Source organism: Grampus griseus (assembly GCF_964374135.1).
Source record: "Grampus griseus genome assembly, chromosome: 5".
Classification (NCBI taxonomy): domain Eukaryota; kingdom Metazoa; phylum Chordata; class Mammalia; order Artiodactyla; family Delphinidae; genus Grampus; species Grampus griseus.
The window spans coordinates 40,351,489-40,369,497 of record NC_138998.1 but is presented as its reverse complement, the minus strand read 5'-3'; the positions used below and the strand labels follow the sequence as shown (position 1 = coordinate 40,369,497).

General features: G+C 37.4%; 1 protein-coding gene across 3 annotated transcripts in view; it reads right to left on the bottom strand.

Moving 5' to 3' along the window:
• Positions 1 to 18,009, bottom strand: part of PPM1L (protein phosphatase, Mg2+/Mn2+ dependent 1L) — a 333,683-nt gene that overhangs the window by 126,376 nt on the left and 189,298 nt on the right. For all 3 annotated transcript variants that reach the window (XM_082654832.1, XM_082654831.1, XM_082654833.1), the window contains one exon: positions 6,849 to 7,023. In XM_082654832.1, the coding sequence (XP_082510958.1) occupies positions 6,849 to 7,023 (175 nt within the window). The remainder of the gene's footprint in view (positions 1 to 6,848; positions 7,024 to 18,009) is intronic.

The window sequence follows — 18,009 nt, the reverse complement described above, 5'->3', positions numbered from 1 at the left end:
TGGAAAGCTGTCTGGGTTTCTAGTGAACTGTAAGAACAAATAAAACCTTTGCTGGTCTTAGGTTTAACTCTGAGAAGGAGATCAAAGCAGCAACTTAGGCAACTGTCCCGAGGCTAGAAGCAAGATACCACCGCTGGACTGTCCACCCTCTTACAGGCATAGCCAGCTCTTCCCAAAGGGAGAAGGAGGTGTTTTCTACTTCTGTTTCCCATGCCTTAGGGTTCTTGATTGTGCAACAGAGAGTATCATTCTCAAATAAATGGGCCTACTCTCCTCACAATTCCCTCAAACACAAGGCATTACAAATCACAGTACTTTAACAAGGGAATGTGTAGATTATTTACGCCCAAACTTAAGAAAAAATTATAAACGATTTGAGATTGCTTAGAGAAATATGAATAATGTACAAGCATAAAAATAAATAATGCGAGAAAAGATTCCCTGTCGGGCTATTTCAACCCTTCAACTTTTGCCCACTATGACAAATAATAAATATTTAGGTTCATGATGCTCTCTGAGACAGTGTGAAATGCTATTTTGATCTCTTCAAGTCATGCAACTGTTTTCCTTGGAAATTTCTCTCTACTAAACCCAATCTATTGAAATGTGTATGAACTTGTGCTCCCATTCAAATAAAAACATTAATGGATCAAATGCAAACCATATCTTCTCATGCTAGATTTTGCTTAGCATTAGTAAGTGCTAATAAAAATAAGCAATCTTAACAAGAATCCATGAACGATGGCTCAGAACCTTTCCTTCCAAAATCTAATTTTGCTTCACTCATACAGTCTCACTGCCCTTCCCACCAACAAAAGTATGCCTGGGCAAATTCATGTGCAGATGCCAGGATAGCTAAGCGGTGGTCTTCTTTTAGTCAGATATTATAAACAAATTACATGGGCTGTCTGGGGAGAGAGGAGAAAAGCAACAGAGAAAGCAGAAGATTCAAGAAGCTAAGTGCAACCTTGCAGAAACTATGGCTGCCTGAGTTTTCCGCTGTCAAGATACCAGAATCATAGTTTTAGAAATGGAAGACATCAATGAGATCCTGTTCATACGTTCAATTTATAGGGAAATAGGCTTTAGGGAGGTTTGGTGACTCATTCAAGGTCATATATTTGGTTGGCAGCAGAGCTAGGAATAGAATCTGGGTCTTTTGGCTCCAAGACCTCTTTCAATTATACTACAAAACATCTTTATTCCTATTAACAGTCAAACTTAAAAATAAACCATTTGGATGAAAATCTTTATAAACTGGTTTATACAATCCCTATTTTTATATACAGAATATGATTAACATTATTGAACTGTTTCTCTGTGAATGAAGGCCACCGTTATGGAGATCAATGATGTCAACTCTGTAATACAGGGTCTGTGAATGCTGATTTGACTTAGAGTGTAGTGTGCAATGCTGGGGATATGATGACTACTTTTTATGGATTTCTATGGATTTGCTCTTTGCTCTTATACCTTGCTGCTCTGTCTGCTCTAAGTATAAGTATCATCCCCATCCCTCACCTTCTAATTCTAATTCTACACCCACGTTTTCTAAAGTCTGTTCCCTAGAGTCACATGAAATGCAGACAAATGTATATATTCATTGCAGCATTACTCATAGTAGCAAAAACAAAACCAAAGGGCTTCCCTGGTGGTGCAGTGGTTGAGAATCCGCCTGCCGATGCAAGGGATGCGGGTTCGTGCCCTGGTCCGGGAGGATCCCACGTGCTGCGGAGCGGCTGGGCCCGTGAGCCATGGCCGCTGAGCCTGCGCGTCCGGAGCCTGTGCTCCGCAGCGGGAGAGGCCACAACAGTGAGAGGCCCGTGTACCGCAAAAAAAAAAAAAATGCTTAGAGTGAGGGAAATATACCCAAAATGTTTACAATGGTAGGATTACAGATAATTATTAGTCTCTTATTATACCCTTCTACTTATTTCTATTTATTTCTGCAATAAAAGTGTAACACTCAAATTCAGAAAAAGAATTTTTAAAAAGAAAATGTCACATTGGAAAATATAACCTAACTGGTCAGAACTATATAAAATAATAATATATAAATCCTAGGTGAGAAACTATAGCCTCTGTGACATGGTATGGTTGCATGTGGCTTTAGCTTTCTTCCCATTTTTTGCTGGATTTCAAGTATGTCAGGTTGCTGGAGAGTCGAATTGTGAATGAGTAAAGCATTAAGATATATATGTACTTAAAGGGGGCGAGAGGATACTGAGAGAGAAAGAGAAAGGAGGGACAAAAGGTCCTGAGCCAATGCTTTTAGACAAGCATCTAGGGATTTTTTTTCATTAACTGCTTTTAGAAGTTTAGAAGCCACAGATGGTGGTAACTGTCATTAAGTCGCTCAGGCTGATTTATCAGTGGATGAGCATTAAAGACAAATTAACCTCTCAAGAGACCAGGATATTGTCTAATTAACAATTAGCTACTTCCTAAAACTGGGAGAGCTGAATTAAGAATGCAAGGAAGTAAAACTGGGAAAGCATGGAAAGAAGCTAAGCAGTTTAAAGCAAATGAGTGGCTTAGTGTAAGATGTTTGTATTTGAAGGTGTTAGATATTATTACCAATTTTCTGTCCTGATTCCTTTGTATCATGATGAAATTTTTTTCCGTTAGATAGTAATAACTTTTGATATTTTCTCCTCTTTTTTGGAATAAAATCATTCATATGTTCATATATGGGTAGTGGAGGAGAAGGCAGTGTTTTGATTTCACAACTCACAGTGACATTCATGTGTCACCTCATGCAGGAATGACCAAGGGCAAACGGAGCCTGGAGCGGGTGATTTAAAGGTAGCTGTTGCCTGACTTCTCAGAGCTTCTGAAGATATTTTTAAGAATTTGCCTCTGTCTCCCCAAACACTGCATGTCAAGAAAAAACTCAACTAGCACTTTAAACTGGTCTCAGTGGTAGACAAGATCCAAATCTGTTCTCATTCAGCACTAGTGGCATTTGCAATATGAAGGACTAAGGACTTCCCCAAATATAATATATTTTACTATCATAATAACCCTGTGAGATTTTATTAGCCCAACTTTATACATGAAGAAACAGAGGCTCTAGGCATTAATCATACCAGTATTAAGCTACAGGAAAGGCTGGGAATTTAGATCCTCTAACTGTCAATCCTGTAGTTATTTCCACTATTTCATGCTGTAGAGTTTATTGATAGATTAATTCCATGCCAAAGTATTTGTTCCTAAGGGTCACGTACGAATGTCCCTCTGCAGATTAATCATTGCTCAACAACAGCGCAGGTGAGTGGAAAATTATTCCTGAGGAAGGAAAAGTTGAGTGGTGGGAGGTTGCAGCTGATGTTGATTTCCGTCTTGGTGTCCCCTTGGGTCCCTTCATCACATGGACTGCATCTCTCTTCTCCTCACAAACCCATGTTCATTGTTTGTCCCTCAGGGTTTAGGCAAATGCCTCCCCTAAAGAATTCCATTGAAAACTTGAGCCACTTTCCTTATTCCTTTACACCACATCCCCTCAGCTTAACTTAAAATGCTTGTGCATATTACAGAGCATACTTATTTCAAAATCCTCAGGAATTTTTCTTCAGAAGTCATATATCTATATTTCAGCGCCCAGCTAGACTTTACTAAGGAAGGTCTCTGTTTTCCTTTTCTATACTCATACCCCTTTCTTCCAACTGCCTAGCATATTGCTATGCATTCAACAAATGACTACTGAGTGAATGAGAACATGCATTAATATGGTGAAAGCCCAGCTGGATTAGCAATGAGGAGGTTGGAGTCCCAGCTCTACAACTAAGTAACTGTGTTACTTCAGGCAAATCTGTGGGTCTCAGTTTTCTCATTATAAAACGGTTATGGGTAATCCTAATATTTATATGGAACCATAAAAGATCCAGAATTGCCAAAGCAATCCTGAGGGAAAGAAAAACAAAGGAGGAGGCATAACCCTCCCAGATTTCAGACAATACTACAAAGCTACAATAATCAAAACACTGTGGTATTGGCACAAAAACAGACATATGGATCAATGGAACAGAATAGAGAGCCCAGAAATAAACCCACACACCTATGGTCAATTAATCTTTGATAAAGGAGGCAAGAATATACAGTGGGGAAAAGATAGTCTCTTCAGCAAGTGGTATTGGGGAAGTAGGACAGCCACACGTAAATCAATGAAGTTAGAACACTCCCTCACACCCTACACAAAAAATAAACTCAAAATGGCTTAAAAACTTAAACATAAGATATGACACCATAAAACTCCTAGGAGAGAGCATAGGCAAAACATTCTCTGACATAAATCATACCAACGTTTCCTTAGGTCAGTCTCCCAAGGCAATAGAAGTAAAAGCAAAAATAAACAAATGGAACCTAATCAAACATAAGCTTTTGCACAGTAAAGGAAACCATAAACAAAATGAACAGACAACCTACGGACTGGGAGAAAACATTTGCAAAAAATATTTGCAAATGATGCAACCAATAAGGGCTTAATTTCCAAACTATACAAACAGCTCATTCAATTCAATAACAACAAAAACAACCCAATCGAAAAATGGGCAGAAGACCTAAATAGAGGTTTCTCCAAAGAAGACATACAGATGGCTAACAGGCACATGAAAAGATGCTCATCATCACTAATTATTAGAGAAATGTAAATCAAAACTACAATGAGGTATCACCACCTCACACCAGTAAGAATGGCTATCATTAAAAAAATCTACAAATAATAAATGCTGGAGAGGGGGTGAAGAAAAAGGAACCCTCCTACAGTGTTGGTAGGAATGTAAATTGGTGCAGCCACTGTGAAAAACAGTACGGAAGTTCCTCAAAAAACTAAAAATAGAGTTGTCATATGATCCAGCAATCCCACTCCTGGGCATATACCCAGACAAAACTATAATTTGAAAAGATACAAGCACCCCTACATTCATAGCAGCACTATTTACAATAGCCAAGACATGGAAGCAACCTAAATGTCCACTGACAGATGAATGGATAAAGAAGATGTGGTACATATATACAGTGGAATACTACTCAGCCATTAAAAAGAACGAAATAATGCCATGTGCAGCAATATGGATGGACCTAGAGATTATCATACTAAGTGAAGTAAGTCAGAAAGAGAAAGACAAATACCATATATCACTTATATGTGGAATCTAAACAACAACATAAATGAACATATCTATGAAACAGACACAGACTCATAGGCATAGGGAACAGACTTGTGGTTGCCAAGGAGGAAGTGGGGTGGGGGAGGGAAGGATTGGGAGTTTGGGATTAGCAGATGCAAACTATTATACATAGGATGGATAAACAACAGGGTCCTACTGTATAGCACTGGGAACTATATTCAATATCCTGTGATAAACCATAATGGAAAAGATATGAAAAAGAATATATATATATATAAAATATATATAACTGAATCACTTTGCTGTACAGCAGAAATTAACACAACATTGTAAATCAACTATACTTCAATAAAATTTAAAAAGTGATTATGGGGACAGGAAGTAGATGGACTATTTGACTTCTACGATCTCTGAGATGCTATGAAAATTTAAATATTATTTTGATTGGGCTGATCATAGCCTTACTTTACTCCACTGGGGATGAGAGAGGAGATGAATGAGAATTCCAAAGAGAAGAATGTTAAACACAAGACAAATACAGAGACCAAATAAATAAATACCCAACAGGCAGAAGAGAGCCATTGTGTCTGGAAAACATAATAAAGCAAAGGAGAATCAGAGAGAGTAGAGATGCCCTGGGTGAGGCTAGAAATGGGTATCTATCAAGTAGATGTAAAGAGGTTAAAAGGCTGAATGAAAATGTGGACAGCTTAATAACTAGAAAAACTGCATCAGTGGCTAGGCATGTGCAGCATTTTTTTAAAAATCTGCTCTTCGGTTTGCTATTCAAGCTTGAAATCAAATGTTAAGAACGTCAGCATTGAGACTGTTTAAGATCATGTGAAAGAAAATGAGATGTAAAATAACAACTTCCTGTAGAAATAAAAACAGAAGCTCCTGGTATTAAAAAGGAAATTAATACTACCAATGTTTGACCATTAGAAACCTATTTTCCCATACTTTTTTCTCCATTTCTGGGGTGGGGGGGGCAGGGGTGGTATGACAATTTTAATCAAGATATTTTTCCTGAATAAGTCTAATTTTGTTAAAGATTTTAATAATTCCAAGTAATACTGCACTGGTTTCATTAAAATGAGGTTTTAGCCGACAAACCACATAATAGATAAAATGGTGATGTAAGGAGGTCTATCCAGGCCTTCACTAATAAGCTCCTTTGGATAATATGAACTTATGGAAGGCAGTGAACCAAAGTGTCCAGTGTGGTGTTAGGGCTAGGATTCATCTGAGGAGCTTAAGGAAAAGAAAGCCAAGTTCAGCTTGAAACTTCAGGAAAAAAATGGTACCTCTTTAGAAAAGAAGATCTCTGAAATTAAAAAATAACACTTGAGGCAACTAACAGTTCTTGGATTATTGGATGTAAAAGTTTTCAGCTAGGATCCAAAACTGAAGTGACAGTTTAAAAGATTAAATCAACAGGAGCACATGGTTGATAAAAGGCCAGAACAATTCCATTTTGAAAAGAACCAAAATTTTAAAGGGATTTGATATTTAAGAGCCATTTTTAGAAATCTCCTGATGAAATCTTTGATACTAAAACTGCAGAGAAGAAACTTACTGTTAATCCATGTTATATAACTTTGAATCCAGTCTGCCCTTCATCTTCTACCAAAGAAAAGGACCTAATTTAACCAAAATCTAAAAAGAAATTTTTTCAGGGAAGAAACATTGTGTGTGTGTGTCTATTAAAGACCAACATACCTGCTTCATCATAGGACACAGTCAATTTTTCTAGCATTTCTCGGTCAATTGATAGAATCTGCTGTTCGAGGATGGTCTGGTAAGACAAAACACTATTTTCTTTGTCTTTCTCGTAGTCTTGAAGATGCTGTTTAAGGGCCTCTGGGAGTCGAGATTTTACATATTCAGCTGCCGTCTGCAGGTAAAACAAGTAGAGAACCCCATGAGTATTTCTCATCTTAGGCTTTTCACTTCCCCTCAGGTGCTATAGTGAGAACTCAAAGTACTGTGGAACCAACCCTTGAGACAATCACATCCTTGTCACTGTTGTCATTTTTAGACTCTACTGTACCAAGTAAGGTTGATCTTCAAATACACAGAATTACAGACCTCTAAGAGTTTTCTATCAGGTTTAAAGGTACAAAAGATGATGGACTGGCATTCATGGAGTCGAACTCAGAGTTTCAGCTATTCCACTGAACCCAGAAGACCCTGTGACAGTAATTTTACTGGATATAAATCGGACTCGCCCTAATCTAGAATGCATAAGCTAGTAACTCATCTCAGCAGTAAGCCGTCCTATGCTGTGGCATCCAAACCTCTGCTTTGCTTTGTTGTTCTCTGCTCATTAATGCTTATGCAGGAACTCTTGTGAAGTAAACAAAACGGAAAGCCCTCTGCTAGGGCTGATAACGGAATAATAGGAGAAACAGAAAACGAAGAGACCTAAAACAAATATGCCTCAACCTGAAAAGAACTGTTCACCACTTAAATACCTTGGCCTTTATATATTTTATTCTTAACTTTTTTTGCCCTGCTTCTACATTATCTGCACAGTGTACTCCCAACTAGTAACATCTGAAATTACACACACTGACTTTCAACCAGGTAAGCAAGCTTCCCTTGGAGGTAGGAAGGAAGACATCTGTACTTTGAAAAAGACCTTCCCAAAGATTCTGATACATTCTTTTGGTGGACTGGGGCCATAGCACACTCTTTTCCCTTCCAGTTAAGAATCACAGTTAAAGTTAAGTAGAACTTTAAGGGAGAAATTAAGTAATACGGCAGCATGTATGACTCAGGAGAATTGAAATTCTTAAAACATATCTCGAGAATGCCAAGAGTTTTGGCATCTTCTTACAGTGCAGTCCTCCATCATATGTATAGGGTCTAAGGTTGATAAATGAAGGCATACATATATTGTTTAAAATTATACTCACAATCACTAGAAAACTAAAATAAAAGAAACTGTTAAACAGGATTGTCTCTGGGGTATGGGCCCAGAATAAGGTGAAGACACATCTACATAGTTTAATATTTTTAAAAAATTCCTGTAATTAAAAAAAATTATCTTTAAAATATGTTCTTTTGGTAAAGAACCTTCGTAGTTTTCCTTCTAAATGTTAGCACAGTTTAGGATGAAAAGAAACTTGCCAGAACAATGACAACTGACTTCTCAGGAAAAACTCACTGGGAAGTGGTGGGAAAGTTATATTTCAGTCTTCAGAGTAGCCAAATATAGCACACAACACTTCATTTCCAGACTTACATTTGGATCCCCTAAGTCGGTTGCTGATGAAATTACAACTTTAAAATATCACCAAACACTGTTCATTTTCTCTGCCAGCCAGCTACTGCAGAACAAATAAAATTATTCCATAGAATGTAAATGGACTCAGCACATTAGCACAACATATTTAATTCTAGAGTTTCATAACAATTTTCTCCTGACAATGGAGAATGAAGAGACATCCTGCAGAATAACTCTTTTAAAATTCACACTACCTTGCTATTCAGTGTAACACGTCTTTAATTTTTTTCCTTGGAAATATCTATGAGGTACAGGAAATAATTCCATAATGCACGTTTAACAAATATTGGTGTATTCAGTATAACTGAAAGCATACCACACGTTTCCTTCCTATTGTGTCCACTGATCTACTCTTTTAATTCAAATCATGGTGGAGGTCTTGGAACCAGGCCTATATTTTTTACTATAGTGGAGTTAAATTTTGGCATTTCATTTCTAAAACAGTATAACCTCATGTATAGTCAGCCCTCTGTATCTGTGGGTTCCACATCTGTGGATTCAACCAGCTGCAGACAGAAAATATTTGGAAAGAAACCCTGCCCCACCAGCCCAGGTAGGTGCCCTCAACCAGCACCAGAGCTCCTCCAACGTGGCCCTCAGCCTTGCCCATCCCATCCGGCACCCTTGGCAGGCACCGGCAACCCCCCAAAGCGGCTCCCGCCCCAGGGGTCAGCCCTGCACACCAGAGCACCTGCAACACTTGTAGCCAGTCCTTACAGCCAGCTGTACTGGGGGCCAGCCCTGCACACCAGTGTGGCCTCAATAAGAGGACCATTTTCTTACACCATATACAAAAATAAACTCAAAATGGATTAAAGACTTTAAGGCCTGAAACCGTAAAACTCCTAGAAGAAAACACAGTCAGTATGCTCTTTGACACTGATCTCAGCAATATTTTTTTGGCTCTGTCCCCTCAGGAAAAGGAAACAAAAGCAAAAATAAACAAATGGGACTACATCAAACTAAAAAGCTTTTGCACAGCAAAACAAAAAGGCAACCTAATGAACAGGAGAAGCTATTTGCAAATGGTGTATCTGATAATGGGTTATTATCCAAAGCATATAAAGAAGTCATACAATTAAATTTTAAAAATCCATTTAAAAAATGGGCGGAGGGGCTTCCCTGGTGGCGCAGCGGTTGAGAGTCCGCCTGCCGATGCAGGGGACACGGGTTCGTGCCCCGGTCCGGGAAGATCCCACATGCCGCGGAGCGACTGGGCCCGTGAGCCATGGCCGCTGACCCTGTGCGTCTGGAGCCTGTGCTCCGCAACGGGAGAGGCCACAACAGTGAGAGGCCCTCGTACCGCAAAAAAAAAAAAAAAAAAAAAGGGCGGGGAACCTGAATACACATTTCTCAAAAGAAGACATACAGATGCCCAACTGACACATGAAAAGATGCTCAATGTCATTAATCATCAGGGAAATGCAAATCAAAATCACAATGAGATATCACCTCACACCTGTCAGAATGGCTGTCATCAAAAAGACCACAAATAACAAGTGTTGGTAAGGGTGTGGAGAAAAGGGAACTCTTGTGCACTGTTGGTGGGAATGTAAATTGGTGCAGCCACTATGGAAAACAGTATGAAGGTTCCTCAAAAAATTAAAAATAGAACTACCAAACGATCTAGCAATTCCACTTCTGGGTATTTACCCAAGGGAAAAAACCCACTAATTCAAAAAGATATATACACCCCTATGTTCACTGTAGCACTATTTACTATAGCCAAGATATGGAAGCAACCTAAAAGTCCAGTAATGCATGAATGGATAAAAGAAGATATGGTATATATATGTACAAAGGAATATAACTCATCTATAAAAAAGAATGAAATCTTGCCATTTGCAACAAAATGGTATTATGCTACGTGAAATAAATTAGGCAAAGACAAACACTATGTGATCTCATTTATATGTGGAATCTAAAAAACAAACAAACAAACCAAAGAACACAGAAACAGACTTATGGATATAGAGAACAAACTGGTGGTTGCCAGAGGAGAGGGAGTGGGAGGTTGGGTGAAATAGGTGAAGGGGATTAAGAGGTGCGAACTTCGAGTTATAAAATAAATAAATCATGGAGATGTAATACACAGCATAAGGAATATATAGGCATCCCTTGTTTTATTGTGCTTCAATTTTTTGTTTTTGTTTGTTTGTTTTTAAGAGTTGAAGGTTTGTGGCAACCCCACATTGTAAGATAATGGTTAGCATTTTTTAGCAATAAAGTATTTTTTTCAGAAAGTCTTCATTTTAAGCCATGAAATTGTTTCTGTAAATTGTTTTTTTTTAAACTTTTTATTTTATATTGGAGTATAGTTGATTAACAATGTTGTGTTAGTTTCAGGTGTACAGCAAAGTGATTCAGTTATACATATACATGTATCTATTCTTTTTCAAATTTTTTCTCATTTAGGTTCTTACATAATATTGAGCAGAGTTCCCTGTGCTATACAGTAGGTCCTTGTTGGTTAGCCATTTTAAATATAGCAGTGTGTACATGTCAATCACAAACTACCTAACTATCTTACTCAGTGGACTCAGCGGATGAAAAAAATAAAGTATTTTTAAATTGAGTTACATTACATTGGTTTCTTAAGACATAATGCTATTGCACACTTAATAGACTATAATGTAAAAATAACTTTTACACGCAATCGGAAACCAAAAAATTCGTGACTCACTTTATTGCAATATTTGCTTTATTGCGGCAGTCTGGAACCAAACCCACAATATCTCGGAGGTATGATTTTAGTTGATAATACTGCAATAATTTTGTATGGTGACAGACGGTTACTGAACTTACTGTAGTAATCATTTTGTAACGTACTTGATTGTCAAATAACTATGTTGTACACCTGAAACTAACATAATACTGTATGTCAACTATACTTCAATTTTTTTAAATTCCAAAAAAATACCAGAGAGTTCCCAAAAGCAAAAAGTGAATTTGTCATGCCAGCAACTATTTACATAGCATTTACATTGTATTTAACAACTATTTACATAGCATTTACATTGTATTAGGTATTATAAGTGATCTAGAGATGATTTAAAGTATATGCATAGGTTATATGTAAATATTACACCATTTAATATGCAATTTGAGTGACTCATATTTTGGTATCCAAGAACCAATCCTCTGTGGATACTGAGGGACTACTGTATAGAGTTCTTTCCTCTGGGTAAGATTTTTTAAGAGGAATAGAAAGAAACAACTCTAGCAAAATACTAGCTTCTATCAAGATATTTCAAGAAATCACCTTTATACTGAGGTGATTCTCTAAATGTATTCAAATGTCAGTCAAAACCTTATGTTCAAGCATAAACCTATGCCAAAAAACAGGATGTCATACAAATACCTTATGATCTCGCTTATATGTGGAAAATAAAAACAAAACAAAAACACAAAAACCAAACTCATAGATACAGAGAATAGACTGGTGGGTGCCAGAAGTGAGCAAAATGGGTGAAAGTGGTTAAAAGATATCAAACTCCCACTTACAAAAAAAAATAATAAGTCCTGGGGTTATAATGTACAGCATGCTGACTGTAGTTAATAAGGCTGTACTGCTTAGTTGAAAGTTGATAAGAGAACAGATTTTAAACATTTTCATCACAGGAAAAAAATGCATAACTATGTGTGGTTAACTAGACCTTATTGTGGTGGATCATTTTGCAACATATACAAATATTGAATCATTATGCTGTATACCTGAAACTAATATATCATATCTCAATAAAAAAACAGGCTGTCATATTATTAACTGAGATTGGAATTATTGCACAAGTGATAGATAATACAAATAGCAATTTAAGTCTTAAAACTTCACTAGAATTCTAAAAATGAAGTGAAAAACAAAATTAAAATATAGGATTACTTATCTATTCTTTAATCAATGATAAGTGCTACTAGAAGTTTAAGTCCTAAATTGCATATTCTTATAACCTAACTATCAGAAACAGTACTTTGTTACGATTTTCAGTGTCTTGCATTTGTGCGGTACTTTATACTTTTCTGAGCAATTTATGCTGTTATCATTCTGTATCTTCAAAATAACTTTGAGTGAAAGTAGGCAAATTATGGATTTGGCCGATCCTTCACATCCTTCAAAGTAGGCTCAAATGCTATAAACTCTGTCAGTGAACCCACCTAATAGCAACCAACAGTCTTTCAAGTATTTATAGAGGTACAGGTATTTTAGCTCCCCAGTTTGGCTGATGTAAAGACTGTATCTTACACATCTTGTGTTCTCCCAGCTCCCAGTTCAGTACTTTCTACCATAGAAGCTTAATATCTTCACTGTATCCAAGAATCAGGGACTTTGAGATAGCTTTTAGAGAAAACTTTTGGACAGTTCATAATTCTTTGCCTGCAATCAGAACTTCCTTTCATGATTCTAGAAACAGCATACAAGTCTGGTTTTCTACTGGCAAATGGAACTACACCTGGTCTTCAATCATTATTGGAGCCATTATTTTAGGAAGTAAATGGCTGAAACCCAAATCATCATTCACATGCCAACATGGTAAATTATGTACTTCATATACAAAGCTGTATATGAAGCTTTATTTAATGACTTCCTCTCCATAATTGTTTGATCTTTTCCATTCTTGCCTTTATTTCTTCATTTGGCAATGAACTCAATTCTGCTAGGGACTCTCTGAGCAGTCATGTAGAATGCCTCAGAATTGTGTCGAGTGAAGGGTTGCCTTGAGGGGTGTTAACTCCTCCTGGGCATTCAGGTTTTGCTTGTCTGAACTGAGTAGGTTCCCAAACATACCCCAGGTGGTGGCAGAGAAGCCTCAGGACAGAAAGGGGAAGACACAGGTTCATCAGTTCCGGTTACACCTGGGAAGATGGTTAACAGCTAGAATAAATAGATGAGCTAAAAGCTTGTGAGGTAGGGCACAAAGGTGCCCAAAGCACCTTCTTATGGAATGTGCATACATTCATATCACCCGTGCCAACTTCAGTCTGGAAGACAGAAAAGGGCTAGAGTTATACTATACCTGTAAAAGGACTCAATGGATGAAAACGATAAAAGAAGCAGATGATTGAGGATCTAAATTCTGGGAACCTAGTGGATAGAATGCTGACCTAGTAGGTCATTATGCTAAAATGCTATTTACTATAACAGTTGAATGTTCTTTAAGAAGTAACCAGTGTATATGAAAGAGTTTGGTGGGGGACAGGGAGGGAGAGTGCAAAAAAAAAAGTGCATTTCAAAAGCTGCTAAACGCTTCACAGTTCATCTTAAAAAGAAAACATGTTAGCCAGCCAATTCTAATTTATTGAGCGTCTGCTGAGTGAAGCACATTAGATTTGACACTGTTGGGAGAACAGACCTCTGCCATCAACCTGCAGTTTTAACATGCAAACAGCACACACAGGTGAAACACTGGAAAAACACATTTTACAAACTAACACAAAAACAGACATGAATCTTGAGATGAATTTTGTTTAACATATGAGCTACTGTGAGTGCTGAGCGGCCTCTAGGGAGAGAAATTAAAGAGGGCAGAAGAAAAAGAATCAGGAAATCATTCCGGTGTTTAAGGATCAGTTTCGAGGTAAGAAGTTTTTGCTGGAGGAAAGAAAAGCAATCTAGAAAGTAGTGAATGTGAGTTCATGGGGAGAAATCATAAAAGAAGGTGATGAAACTAGGAGTCTGAGAGAGCTGGCAGGTGGAGAAGTTTTAACTCCCTGTTAAACCGGGGAGCTTTGATTTGTAGCAGTTAGTAACAGGAAACAACCGAAACATCAAAAAGAGTGAATAAATTATCAAATCTTGTCTGAGTAAGAATGTGCTTGCTGTTGAGCTTAAAATGCACTGAAAGAGAGAAAGATTAAAGCAGGGAGACAAGTAAAAAGTCTGAAGGAAAGGAAAATGGCCTTCTACACTGTGATTGGAATATAAATCGGAATATAAATCGGACACTTTTGGGACAGCAAATGAAAAAAAGTAACAAAAACTTTAAAGTAATTTACACTTTTAACCTAGTAATTGTCTTTCCAGGAATTTATTTTAAGAAAAAGTTAAAGATGAGCATAAAGACTTGTGTAGCAAACATGTTTATCAAGGTATTATTCAAGATAATAAATGTCTACAAATTGGTTGATTATGTCATGGGATAGCCAAGAAATGGAATACAATGCAGCTATTAAAAATCATGTTATGAAAGAATACTAATAATGTAGGAAAACGTTTATAATGAAGAGCAGATTACAAAGCAGTTTGTTTACGACACATATGAGGGGAAAATGGTTGAATTACGTTAATATGAATCATTAGTTATCTCAGACTAGTAAGAGTTTGGGTGATATTTTTTCTCTATGCAGTTTTCTTCATTTTCCAAATTTTCTAAAATAAAAAAAATAGAAAAATGATTGACCGCTTTCTATGTGCCAAGCACTGTGCTGAATGCTTCACATGTGTTTACTTATTTCACCCTCACAAAAACACTTACTGGTTTTCACAGATGAGGAAACAGACTCAGAGAAGTTAAGTAATTTATCCTTGGTTACGCAGTGAGTCGTGGATTGGAGCAGGAATCACCAAATGCTTTTGAACCAGAAAAGAAAAAAATTTTTGTATTTTAAAAAGAAGGCAATGCCTACTGTGGTCCCTTCTCTTGCAGGGTAAAGCAGCCCCAGACTAGGATAAAGCCATTGAGAAGAGAATAAAAGAGCACATGAGCAAAGCCTGGTGACAGATGGAAAAGAAAAACCCATAAAATGGCTTCAGTGTTGCAAAACTGGAAGCTAAAGATGATGGAGATGCTATTGAAAACAATGGGAAAACAGAGTACAGTGAAACGTATTAAATTTACTTTGAACACTTAACTGTAAGCCTGAAAACCATCCACCTCTCTGTATTTTATGGAATATCCACCACCCCTTAAAAAAAGAAAAACCTCTAGGAGGAAAAAGTATTATTTTACAGAACTCCAAAGAAAAATATCATACTAATGATTTTGGTTACAAGTTCCAGGGAGGCAAAAGTTATTTCCAAGAAAAGATATTAAATTAAATTGTAATAGAGCCTCCATTAGAGAAAGATCAGGAGTAAATTAGAACTATGTTCAAATCACTTTTAGTATTTTTCTCTAGGACTTTGCCAACGGTAAGTTACTATTCATTTTAACTTTAACAGATTTAAAATAAAAATAGGCTTCTGATGTCCTTAACCATGAAAACATGCCTTACAATTTTTATTTAGTACTGCATATTTCATAGTTGTAGGAGGTTTTTTTGCCCCCTTCTTTTCAATCAAATGTTCTATTTTACTACCAAGTCTAAGACCTAGTATACAGTATACAATTTTATATTTTAAAAAATTAGGTATGGTATTCAAAGGAAAGAAAGCTTCCCCTATACTCAATAAATTCTTACTTAGAAGATATTTTTTAAATCAAGGAATGGATTTTATCATTAAGTTTGTAATGAGTTGTTATAAATGTTGATCCTGATGTAAAGACCCAATTTCAAAGCAAATTTGAAAAACCAACAGATGAGATTCTAAGATTACAAAACCTTGAAAATGCATCTTAAGAAGAAATACCCACTTTTGCCTCAAGGATGGTCCAGGCTGTGCTTTGCCAAGATAAGAAGTTTCAGGATTTTAATATCTTTCCAATTATCTGATTTTATAAATTACCCTTCCCCCTTCATTTTATTTAATGTGCACACACACACACACACACACAGAGTAATTTGGCAGAGAGACATCCTCAAGCTCCACTGAAATGAATGGGACGAATAATTGATGGCAGCGCCTTTCAGTTTATATTTACACAATATATATGCCTGGCTTGGAACACACAGTGCTGCTGCTTCTGATATGAGTGTCGATTATGAATGGACACAGGCTTCTAAGACTGGATCAAAAGGAGACTAAAGCAAAGGGGCTGATCCTGGGACCCATGCTAAGCCTAAATTTAACATTGATGCCACACACAATAAGGTGCTATATCTGGCTCCAAGGGCATCTGATCAGTGACCCTCTGAGGAGAAGCAGATTTTGACAATGAGGAAGACACACAAGGGAGGTTAGGTGGGAAATCAATTCTGCAAATGCTGAGTAGAAAAGAGCTGAATTTTAGGAAACAGTACCTCAGGGATGGTCGCTAGGTATTCAGGAGATAAAAGAGAGATCATAAAGCAGATCATTCAAAATTCGTGCCACAGGAGGACAGAAGAGAGGAGGAGGTAATATTTTTATCGCAGACAAGGTTGCCCTGCCCTTGAAGGGAGGTGAGTGCACATGTGCAGAGTTGACAGCAGCCAGCATGGACGGCACGTGAATTTACTTAGGTCCACCTTGGCATCCATCTTCCTTAGGGTAACATACCATTAACTTTTGACAACTGCTCTTTGGCTCCAGGCACTTGAAAACAAAGTCAGAGCGAGCGCCCTTGCCCACCAGCAAGAGGACAGAGGCAAGGGAGTTGTTCTTTTCTCTCGCCTGCCAAGAGTGTCATTTCTTTCCATTTTTAGTCTTTGCCACTTCTAACCTGGAGGGGTTATTTAAATAAGAAAAACCTCTTTGAGAGGATGATCTTGCACTCCTGAATTCATAATTCTGTCTCAAGAAGGCAAATTTGATTCCTTCGAGACACACGGCATCAGGAAAAAGTCTCAGACTTAAACCTGAAGAGTGTCAATGCTATCCTATGCTTATTATGGAGATTTGAGATTGCTCTGGAGAACCAAAGCTGTGGACGTGCAAATGCTAGTCAGTTGTGTGGCAAAATGACCACCACAGAGGGCATGACACTCAGCATGCTAGGGACTCGGAGCCATATACCCTAACCTACTTAATATGGAGAGTGAAGTTTTCATTTAGTTTAAACACTAAGATGACGACTGCTAAGTTATAGGTTCAGGACAATTCCTCCGGGATTCCTCAAGGGACAAACCTTTAATAACTCTATCAGTCATCTGATCCGTATGTAATCTGAGGCATATTCACATGGTAGCACCAAGCATGCTATAGCATGAAAATATAATTAAAACTCCACTTCTTGAATGATGGCTTCCCTGAGAGCCGATGGAGGCCTTATATATCTATATCTATCTATATCTATATATCTATATATAGATATATATCTCGCAGTACGGCGGTATCAAATACTGTTTAGCCATGTGGTCCATGTTCTTATTATCTTGGTGAAATCTACATTCAAACTCTAAGGGATTAAAGATTTATATTTTTACAGTCTAAAGAAAAGTTGAGGTTATTTCGCTACTACTACTACTAAAGCGATGATTAATAAATTCTTTGGCCCTCAGTTACCACACATATTCCAGAGAGTCGGGGGAACAGGCCATACTATATTAGTTCCACGGTCCTTCTTTTTTCTTTTTCTTTTCTTTTAAAGCACATACACACATCTAAGTTCTCCTGAGAGATGGCAGCTTTAAAAACTGCCAACCAGTAGAGTTTTTCTTAAACCTGTCGAGAAAACAAGCAGCATGCAGCCAGAGTGGTCTTGTTAAATCTGTGTGATAGGTGAGTTCCTTTGTCTTCAGCAGTTACAAAAAGAAGTAAGATATTGTTTCACATTCTATACACTTGAGATCATTAGA